Genomic DNA, 11,456 nt, shown 5'->3' on the forward strand with positions numbered 1-11,456 from the left:
CATCTTAACCTTTGTCTGTTGACCTAAGATCCGTGTAGTAGAGGTCAGCTTTATGTACACACCAAGAATGGTTAATTTTAATCATTGCCTACAGAAAGGGTGCGAGAGGCTCAAGGCAGGTGTCAGGGGTCTGCAGGAAGGAGCATCTCAGGCAGTACAGTTGGGCATGAACATTCTCTGTCTCTCACCTGGTACATATTTTCTCGAGCTAAAGTTTCTGATTTGTCATGTTGGTGTGAAGGAAGAATGATGAAGCCCTTCCTCTTTCTTGCTGAATTGCTTTGGTTTTAATGTGCCAACATTGTAGAGGCAACTGTGAATTCAAACTAAGAAATTAAGGAGTGCCTGGAGTTCGCATTGTGGCACCGAGGAAACAAACCCAACTAATATCCATGAGGACATGGAGTTGATCCCTGGCCTCACTCAGTGGCTCAAGGATCCAGCGTTGCTGTGAGCTGTGGTGTAGGTTGCAGATGTGGCTTGAATCCTGCCTTGCGGTGGCTGTCACGGAGGTTGACAGCTGCAGCTCTGATTTGACCCCTGGCCTGGGAACTTCCATATGCTGTAGGTGCAGCCCTAAAAGGAAAGAAAGAAACCAAAAGACAAAATAAGAAATTAACATGCACTTTATCACCATCAGAAACTCTTGCCCTTTAGAAATGTCATGTTAATGAACTCATTAGACACTGTGTGCAATATTCTCTAATATTGCCAGTCTATAAAAATAACCTGTATTAAGAATCAGCCATCAACCAAATAATGCACCATGATTCTAATCTAAAGATATAGGAGTTTCATGCCCAATGATACACCATGTTTGTAGATGCCTACTCAATGTGATGAAAGATCAAGTGGCTGTTGAACATTGACAAGATTCTGCAGGTTTAAATCTTGAGATGGAGTTTCAGTGATAGGTGGATGTATGAAAAAGTAAATAGAGGAAAGAGACAAGATCATTTCAATAGCTCATGGCTTTCTTCATGTGCCAGCTTCCCCAGCCCAAGATCCAAGACATGTACCTTGTCTACAGCTCTGCTTTGGAAATAACCCAGCAGAAGTGATTCATTTGGAGCCAGCTCCACGTAACTAGAACTGTTCCTTAACTGACTCAGTCCCTTATTAGTCTCTATTGTCATGATGAAATGTTTCTTTAGTTCCTATCAGCCAGAGGAAATCATGTGATACATTACTAGATATTTTACCTGAAACGCTTAGTGCAGTGCCTGGAATATAAGAAAAACTCAGTAAATATTAGTCTCCATTATTCTAAACGGTCATTTCTAAAATGCTTGAATCATAGGTACAATTTAAATAAACTGGCCATTGAATATGGCAGAGATGATTTCCCATTGCTTTCCACCATTTATCCGTAGTTATTTCATCGAGGACCTAATATCTAGCTGAGTGATGCCTTAACATAAGCTCGCAGACTATTTTAGCACTCGATGTGTGTAACATGTACAGGATGATACAGGCATTTCCAATTACCCAACAACAAGAGCTGTATCTAATTCTTGTGAAATAATTAATTTAGAACAACTTACAGCATAAGTCACAACTTATCCTTTATGAGAGAGATACTGGCAAACTGAGGAAATTTTTATGGTCTTCAGAGAGGGGAGAAACTAACTGATTAAAACAATGTCCAGAAGTGAATAATGCTTTGAATGCTGGCTATTCGTTTTCAAGCTTTCATCCACCATCTTCCACAGCACTCTTAAGACCTCAGTTATATCACAAACCTTCAATCATCATTTTTGAGGAAAAAAAGTAGATGGCATTTGCTTTTGAGGAGCCACTGCCTGATTTTGTCTGCATGCTGTCCTTCTAACCTCCCCACGTTCAGAGGATGTAAAGCTCCCCAGCCCTCACTTCTAAGGCTATGCACTGAGAAGCTTTTATTGTCGTCAGGACCGTGTCTGATGCCAGGAAGATTGTGTCTCCGGAGAGAGCATTATGTCCTTCCCAGCAATGCCCTCTCTCCACACACACAAGCGTGTAGGCTTGTGCTGATTACATGATACTATATTTGAATGTTTCTCATCCTGAAAAGAAGGAATATGAATATGTTTCACTTCCTTTCTTCTCCTTGTTCTGAATCTTTATCATGCCTCCCTTCTCCTGAGACGTATTTTCTTCTAACAAGAGGGTCAGGACATAGTTTGGTTCTGTCTCTGAGGAATTGCAATGGACCTGTCTGCCTCTATTTTTGTTAATTATGGAACACTTAGGAAGCAAAATAAATAAATGTAAAAGGTAATATAAGACAAAAGTAAAAGTAAATCAACAGCGAAATATGATGAATAGCCTATATTATAGATCCCTGCTATCCTAGACTGTATGCACAATGAGATATTAATTCAAGTGAGATGTACTCCTGGGGCCAAATATGTGAGGCCTGTATACTATGAATATGAACTACTCATAGTTAAAATTTTGTTAGAATTAAAAAAGTAGTCATCAAAATAATTAGTAGTCACTTTCACATCGTATTATATTGAAGCAATCAGTGTTTTTCTGGGACTCTCTCCCCAGATAATAAGAAATGAGTGACAATGGGAAAAAATCGGTGCAACTCCTCGAGGCTACTTTGTTCTCCTGGGTTTTTCTAATTGGCCTCACCTGGAAGTAATGCTCTTTTTGGTTATCTTGGTGTTCTACTTGATGACATTATAGGGAACCTGTTCATCATTATCTTGTCGTACCCTGACTCCCATCTGCATGCAGTCATATGTTTCTTCCTCTCAGACCTCTCTTTTCTGGATCTCTGCCACACCACCAGCCCCATCCCTCAGTGGCTGGTCAACCTTTGGGGTCCAGAAGAAAACATCCAATGGATTAACAGGAGCTAAATATTCTCCTACAATCTAGTGACCAAAGTATGAATATTGGCGCTTGATACAAACTGCTCTAGCCCAGGTTGTCAGACATTTCCCACCTTTTGATAGCTGGGTTTTTCTGCTAGTATCGGATCCCTGTTTAATTCCCCCCCAATAGAAAAATTTAAACTCTGAATATATAGCCATGTAATTATATTAATATTTAAATATTTATTACATGCATAATATTTGATATGCATTGAATGGAGCTGGAATGATACATGCCAAGCTCATAATAGTAGTTGCCTCTGGGTTGGGTTTTGGGTCAGGGAGTGATAGAAAGGACACTGATTTTCTCTGTGATATTTTATGTGCTAGAAAATGCTGGAAATAAATATGACAAAAGTAAGAGTTGATGATTCTGAGTTGTGGGAATATAGGTTTTCTATGTGTGTGTAATATTTTAAGTATCTGAAATAAAGCATAACAGAGAATTAAAGCAGAATTGTTTGTTAAAATATCAGTTCAAGTTAAAATTCACCGTGATGGTAATAGTAGCTCATATGTATGGAGTAATTATGTACTAAGCACTGTGGAAAATGTTTGTATCTTTTCCTTGTTGAATTTGTACAACAATCAGGACCAAGGACACATAAAGACTGTTTTCTGGTACCTGTCTTAAACAGAAAGCAAAATACCCAATTGCTCTCTTAAAATCACAATTTTTAAAATGATATCACCTATACATGCCATCTAAAATATAGCACAAATGAACGTATCAACAAAAGTGAAACGGACTCAGAGACTTGGAGAACAGACTTGTGGTTGCCAAGGGGGAGAGGGGAGTGGGATGGACTAGGAGTTTGGGGTTAGTAGAAGCAAACTCTTATATTTCTAAGGGGCAAGTGTTGAGGTCCTACTGTGTAGCACAGGGAACTACACCCAGTCCCTTGTGGCAGAACATGATGGAAGATAATATGAGGAAAAGAATGTATGTATATGTATGGCTGGGTCACTTTGCTATATAGCAGAAATTGGTTCAACACTGTAAGTCAACTCCACTTACTAAAAAAATGTAATCTTATTGTAATACAATTTCCAAACACAGATTTTCTTTCTATCGATGTTGTATATTAGCTAGAAACAATATCATAATTTTAAAATGTTTCTTAATTCATAAACTCATCATATACTGTTTTTTTGGTACACTAACAAGCCAGTTATTGGATATAGTCATATTTTATTTTTTCTATATTATGGCAAATCTCTTGGCAAGACCTCAAGGGAAATTATTCATAAGGATGTTTTGGAAATTTTAAATAGTTATGTTAGGTTTTCAGAGTTTTGGTGGTTACCTTCTGAGTTATAGTTTGAATGGTCTTCAAAGATTATTTTCAATATTTTGCAGGGCTAAACTTGGCCTTGACGTTTAGAGATGTTAGGCAGAGGCAATTAACTCTAATTAATAGTAAAAATGTACAATTTAGTTTTTAATGTATCCCACTTTTCAAATCTCTCATGCTTCTCTACTCTCTCACTTAACACCACCCCTAACAAGTTATTCCTCAAATGTGGCCCTTAGCAGGATGAGGAATTGGGGAAGAAATTTTAGGACAACCTGTTCCCTTCCCTACAAAGACAGCTTCATGAGCATGTACATCAGTGAAGGTTGGTCTGTAGAGTCATTGTTTTCTTTGGGCAACAGTGTATCATGTTGAAGGTATTCCTCAGCAACTGTTTTAACCAGGACAACTCCTTGAAGGGCATTACTTACCACTTTGGGATTTACCCTCCCAATGGCCCCAGTCAAGGAAAGCATGTCCCATTATTCTTTTGTTTCCATAAAACTCCATTTGCTCTAGGAGAAGGGGTCTATCCCCTGAGACACTAAATGCTCTAATGAGCTCTTCTTCCCTGCTAAACCAGATCTTTTAGTAGACTCAGAATTCTCTGTTGTGTAGCATGATAACCATAGTAATTTTCCGACTCTGCTTTCCTAGTGTGATGCAGTAGACTAGACTCTATGGTGCATCTGTCCAGCCAGCCCTTTATGTTGATGATGTGAAAGAGATGAAAACCAGAGATCAGGTTGGTCCCTACATAAAGAGGCATCAGCTGGGCAAAGAGAGGGAATATGGACAGACACAGAAAGGGCATTTAGTGAAAGGAGTTGTTTGAGTGTTAGGCATGCCCTAGGTAAGGGTATTGAAAGACTAATATGAGAACAAAGACAGCTGACCAGTGATATAGGGATGGGGAGGCGAAACGCATGTCCGTCACTATTTCCTCCATAGAAATTTAAAAATAAGGACATTTAAAAATAATGTCTTATTATTATTTTTTAGTCTTTTTATCTTTTCTAGGGCCGCTCCCACAGCATATGGAGGTTCCCAGGCTCAGGGTCAAATGAGAGTTGTAGCCACCGGCCTATGCCAGAGCAACAGCAACGTGGGATCCAAGCCTTTGTCTGCGACCTACACCTTAGCTCAGGGTAACGCGGAATCCTTAACCCACTGAGCAAGGCCAGGCGTCGAACCTGCCACCCCATGGTTCCTAGTCGGATTCGTTAACCCCTGAGCCACGACGGTACCTCCATTGATGTCTTATTTTTAAGAAAAGGCGATATTTCATTCCACAGCACAAGAAAACAATCTTTGTAGAGATCTTTTTTCCCACTCCTTTGTAAAAAATAAACTTACCTGTAAAGTTCCTACCTTTTGTCTACTTACATCTGATTATTTTATTAAGAGTTTTAAGTCTTAGAGGCTTGGGGACAAACTGTTTCTAACTTTCCTGTTGAAACTCAATATCTAGTGCTAACATCTTTTTTAAGAATGGTACTTGAGCAAGTGAGAGACCTCAAAAGAGGTAACCAGAGGTGGCTCTATTATTTTTGTTTGTTTGTCTGTTTTTTCATTTCTTTTTTCTTTCTTTCTTTTTTTTTCCCATAGCTTGTTAGGAAGTGTGAGAGAAAGAATTGGCTGTGTGAGGAAACAGAAGTGATGAGACATTATTGGATGAGGCAAAGCTCTCACGGAGAGACAGAGGGATATTTCTTGGTAGGATACTTATAATACGAAGCAAGCTAAAAATCTTAGTTCACATGAATAGATCTGTCAAGTACAGGGGGAGAACCTTGATAAAATGCCTCTTTTTTGGTGGGGGGGGGTGGGCAGAGGAAGAGCAATTTATTGCTTCTTTGGGCTTTAAACAGCCAAAGTGCACTCATAGTCCACAAGAAGGAGCATAAATTTGTAACACAGTGGTATCACCGTAAAATGCCTCTTAAAGGACACATGAATTTAACTGATCTGAAAAGAGAAATTTTTTAGGAAAAGGAAGCTATAGATTCAGCGAGAGAGCCAAGAAGAAAGGAAGAGTGTGAGGTTGGAGGAAATGGCTTGTCACAATACAGTGGAAAACTTTCCTATGAAAGAGGCGAAGAAATCACTTGAGTTATAGCTATTTCTGAAATGTATCTTTTCTTAAAGAAAAGGAAACATAAGATCCCTGGTAACAATATATTAAATGATGAACAGCCATTTAATGCTTTCGTTAAACATTCAGAATTCTTCATGAAACATACTTCAGGCCCTTTGTTCAGGTTCCTCAGCCCTGTGATAGACATATATGCACTTCCAACTTTAAGCACTAGTATTCAGTTTACTCTGTTTTCTCCATCCCACACCCTTCCTTGCTTCTTTGCTCTCTCAATGAGTTTATACCTTCCTGTTCCTAAAAATTTCTCTTTTCAAAATAGTGATATGTACATGTTCTTTAGGAGGCATTCTACCACTGTTCTCCCTATCTGCCTCACAGATCTATTCATGTGAACTAAGGATTTCAGCTTTGTTCATATCACAGGTATCCATAAATGGATGTGCCTGTGTCTGTCTCTCTCTTTTTTTTTGGTATCTCTATGTGTATTTAATTTTCAGTTTAGAAATAAGCTATGAGTGTGAGAAAACAAATCGGAAGATGAAGTTCTTTCTAGAAGAGTATTTAATTGAAGCTCAATATTTTTTACCCTATGTCAAAATTTTGAAATCATAAATGAGTTTATATTGTTCACCATATCTTTTTATCTGTGTGTAAGATTATCTGGATTGCAATTATTGTGCTTTTGATAATCAGATAAGCAGAAATGGCATGAAAATGCTGAAAAGAACACTAAAGCTAATTGTTTAAAAGATTATGTTCCATGGAAATTTTCCTTTGTAGCTGTGCTAGAAAATGTTCAAGTTACTATTTACCCAGACATCACCCTCGGGTGAGTGAGAAGAATTCAGCAGTTAAGAAGTTATTTCTCTGAAGCTGGGGAAAATATCTGGATGAAATATAAAAGTAAAAAGAAGAAAACCTTTTATTTAATTAAAAAAAATTTTTAATCTGGTAAAATATTACATTTGCAGAAAAGTTGCAAAAGTGGTACAAAGAACTATCATTAGCCTTTTGACCAGAGTCAACAGAAGTTTACATTCAGCCTGAAATATTTATTCTATTATCTGTCAGTCATCTAGCTAGCTATCATCGATGTCTATGTATCCATCTGTCACCCATCTCTCCTTATCTCCCTCTCATCTAACTATAACATCTCTTTTTGTGACTAATGTGGAGACAACCCATCCTTTTATTGTAAATACTTAAGTGTTTTCCCCTAAGATCAGAGAGATTATTTTACATAACCAGTGTATAGTTAACAAAGTAGAAAATTTAATATGGATACAATATTATCATCTGACCCATAGTTCATCTTCATACTTCTCCCGTTGTCGCAGTAATGTTGTTAACAGCTATTTTTTCCCAGTTCAGAAGCAGACATTTAGGTAGTATGTCTCTTTGACGTCCTTTAATGTGGACCAGTTCATTTATCTTCTTTGAATATGACCTTTTTGAAGCGTGCAGGCCAGCTCTTCTGTCCAAGTTGTCTCCGTGTGAGTTTGTCTCATTGTTTCTTCATTGTTAAGGTCAGGCTGTGCATTTTTTGGCAGGAATATGACTGAAACATAATGTCCTATTCATAGCATCATATCAGTAGTCACATGCTGTTGGTTTGTCTTAACATCGGAGATGTTAACATTGATTACTTGGCTATATGGTGATGTCCGCCAGGTTTTTCTAATGTAAAGGCTACTGCTTTTCATTTTGTAATTAGCAAGTAATTAGTGTGAAAATATTTAATTAAATTTGTTTTAATTTTTGGCTGAACCCATAGCATGCATAAGTTCCTGTGCTAGGGATAGAGCCTGAGGCACAGCATTGACAACACCAAATCCTTAACGGCTAGGCCGCCAGGGAACTCTGTGGGGAGATATTTTAACCTATGTTCCTATTTCTCATCTTACTTTCATTCCCCATTTTTTAGCATCCGTTTATGCTTTTCGAACCCCATCATTCTATTTTTTTCAATTTAATTTTATTGGCGTGTAGTCGATTTACAATGTTATATTAGTTGAAGGTATATAGCGACGTGACTCGGTCATACATGTAAAAACATCCATTCTTTTTCCCGTATAGGTTTTTACAGACAATTGAGTAAATTTTCCTGTGCTATGTACAGCAGGTTCTCATTAATCATCTATTTTACACAGTGGTGTTTATGTGTGAATCCCACCCTCCCAATTTTTGTCTCCCCCCAATGGTTTCCCCCATGGTAACCATAAGAATGATTTTGAAATCTGTGTGTTTGTTTCTGTTTTTTAAATAAGTTATTTTGCATAATTTTCATTAGAGTCCACATATAAGTGATACCACATAGTGTTTTTCTTTCTCTGTCTGACTTACTTTACTTAGTATGGTAAACTCTGGGTCCATCCATGTTGCTTAAGTGGCATTATTCCATTCTTTTTCATGCCTCAGTAATATTCCACTGTGTATATGTGTCCCATATGTTCTTATATTTATTAATTAGGATACTGCTTACAGAGATAACTTTGTCTTTTCTACTATCTATTTTTTCTCTAAAATTCCTCATACGAATGTGGATTCTTATTTCTTTCATCTCATTAGTATCACAGTTTCCCTTAAAGCCTAATTGTCCCAGAATTGAAAAGTGGTAGGCTCTTCAAACTGGTTTCTGTTTCTTTTTGTGTGTCCCTGTGGTTCTTGGAGAATTTTTTCTCTATTGAAGTATTGCTGATTTATAATAATATATTAGTTTCAGGTGTACAGCAGAGTGATTCATTATTATTGCAGATTAAACCCCATTATAGGCCATTATAAGGTAATGGCTATAATTTCTGTGTTGTAGAGTATATCTTTTTTGCCTATCGATTTGGTACATAATAGTTTATATCTGTTAGTCCTGTACTCCTAATTTGTCTCTTCTCCCTTCGCTTTCCCTTTTGGAAACCACCAGTTTGTTTTCTGTATTTGTGAGTCTGTTTCTTTTTGGAATAATTAATAATGCTAATTTTTAGATTCCACATAAGTGACTCTTATGTGGAGTGTGTGTCTTTTTCTGTCTGACTTAGTTCACTAGGCATAATGTAATTTAGGGCCATCCCCATGGCTTCAAGGGGCAGTATGTCATTCTTTTTAATGGCTGAGTAGTATTCCATTGTGTATATGTATATATACGACATCTTCTTAATCCAACCATCTGTTGATGGGCCCTTGGGTTGCTACCATGTCTTGGCTATGGTACATAGTGCTCCTATGAACACTGAGGTGCATTTTTTGGAACTAGTGTTTTTGTTTTTTTCAGGGTGTCTATCTGGGAGTGGAATTGCTGGATTGTGTGGTAGTTATAGTTTTAATTTTTTGGCTGCACCTCCTTACTGCTTTCCACAGTGGCTGCACCAGTTTACATTCCCATCAACAGCATGCAAGTGTTCCCTTCCCCCCAACTCCTCCTCAACATTTGTTATTTGTAAACAACAAATGTTGTTATTTGATGATAGACATTCTGACAGATGTAATGTGATATCTCATTGTTGGTTTGATTTGCACTTACCTAATAATTGAGCATCTTTTTATGTGCCTGTTAGCCAATTGTATGTCTTTGTAAACATTTCTCTTCAGGTCTTCTATTCGTATTAAGACTGAGTTATTTGTTCTTTTTTTTTTTTTTTTTTTTTTTGATAGGGAATTGTACCTGAACTCTGTGGATATTTTGTATGTTAACTCCTTGTTGGTCACATATTTGCAAAACTTTTCTTCCTTTCTGTAGGGTATCTTTTTGTTTTGTCCGTGGTTTCCTTTGCTGTGCAAAAGCTTTTAAGATAAATTAGGTCCCCCCTTTTAATTTTTGTTTTTATTTCTTTTCCCATAGGGAGTGATCCAAAAAATATTGCTATGATTTATCTCAAAGAGTGTTTTTCCTATGTTCTCTTTTGGAGTTTTGTGGTTTTGTTGTTACATTTAGATCTTTAAGCCATTTTGAGTTTATTGTTGTATGTGGTGTGATTAAATGTTCTAGTTTCCTTGTTTTATATGTGGCTGTCCAGTTTTCCCAGCATGATGTGCTGCAGAGACTGTCTTTTGTGCATTGTATAGTCCTGTCCCCTTTGTTGGAGATTAATTGACCATAGGTGAGTGGGTTTATTTCTGGGCCTTTCTGTTCCATGGATGTATGTGTCTGCTTTTGTACCAGTACCATGCTGCTTTGATGACTGTAGCTCTGTAGTAAAATCTCAGGTCTGGGAGGGTTGTACTTATGGCTGTGTTCTTTTTTCTCGAAATTGCTTTGGCAGTTGTATTTCCATTTATCTTGAGTGTATGTAATTCTTTTGCCAGGTAACAGGAAATGAATGATGATGGAAAAACTCAATGCAACTTCTGGAGGCTACTTTGTCCTGCTAGGTTTTTCCAATTGGCCTCGTGTGGAAGTAGTACTCTCTTTGTGGTTGTCTCAATGTTTTACTTAATGACATTGACAGGCAACCTGTTCATCATTATCGTATCATACCTGGACTCCCATCTGCACACTCCCATGTACTTCTTCCTCTCAAACCTGTCTTTTCTGGATCTCTGCTACTCTACCAGCTTCATCCCCCAGTTGCTGGTCAACCTCTGGGGCCCAGGAAAAGCCATGTCTTATGTAGGTTGCATGACTCAACTTTACTTTTCCCTTGCACTGGGATCCACAGGATGTGTGCTGCTGGTGGTGATGTCCTATGACCGTTATGCAGCTGTATGTAGACCCTTGCATTACACTGTCCTCATGCACCCTCGTTTCTGCCATCTGTTGGCTGTGGCTTCTTGGGTAAGTGGCTTCACCAACTTGGCACTTCATTCCTCATTTACCTCCTGGGTACCCCTGTGTGGACATGGCCAAGTGGACCATTTCTTCTGTGAAGTTCCAGCACTGCTGCGACTGTCTTGTGTTGATACAAGACAGCTAATGAGCTGGCCCTCATGGTCACGAGCTCCGTTTTTGTTCTCATACCTCTCATCCTCATTCTCAGCTCCTATGGTGCGATTGCCCGTGCTGTGCTGAGGATGCGGTCAACAGCTGGACTTCAGAAAGTCTTTGGGTCATGTGGAGCCCGTCTTATGGTTGTGTCCCTGTTTCTCATTCCAGGAATGTTTATATATCTCCAGCCCCCATCAGGAGGTTCTCAAGATCAAGGAGAGTTCATTGCCCTTTTTTATACTGTTGTCCCACACAGCCTCAACCCTCTAATCTACACTTGA

The 11,456-nt window shown here is 38.3% G+C and overlaps 1 protein-coding gene across 1 annotated transcript; it reads left to right on the forward strand.

Annotated features, from left to right (window-relative positions):
- Positions 1–4,405: 4,405 nt before the first annotated feature.
- Positions 4,406–11,456, forward strand: LOC146401373 (olfactory receptor 2J3-like). The gene is made up of 5 exons (XM_084970485.1): positions 4,406–4,487; positions 7,041–7,089; positions 7,718–7,753; positions 10,806–11,025; positions 11,157–11,456. The coding sequence occupies exons 1-5, from the start codon at positions 4,406–4,408 to the stop codon at positions 11,454–11,456; spliced, it is 687 nt and encodes a 228-aa protein (XP_084826611.1).

The sequence above is a fragment of the Sus scrofa genome, chromosome 7 (assembly GCF_054392235.1).
Source record: "Sus scrofa isolate SSC_HxYL_T2T_F1_AM1 chromosome 7, Sscrofa_HxYL_maternal_Yorkshire_Landrace_v2.0, whole genome shotgun sequence".
Taxonomy (NCBI): Eukaryota; Metazoa; Chordata; class Mammalia; order Artiodactyla; family Suidae; genus Sus; species Sus scrofa.

What these genes read in the sequence shown, in the direction of transcription:
- LOC146401373 (XM_084970485.1), top strand. Translation starts at nt 4,406, where the DNA reads ATGAGGAATTGGGGAAGAAATTTTAGGACAACCTGTTCCCTTCCCTAC. An exon ending in TACCCAGACATCACCCTCGG is followed by an intron (nt 7,090 to 7,717) that starts GTGAGTGAGAAG and finishes ACCTTTTTGAAG; the next exon opens with CGTGCAGGCCAGCTCTTCTG. An exon ending in TCTGTCCAAGTTGTCTCCGT is followed by an intron (nt 7,754 to 10,805) that starts GTGAGTTTGTCT and finishes CTACTCTACCAG; the next exon opens with CTTCATCCCCCAGTTGCTGG.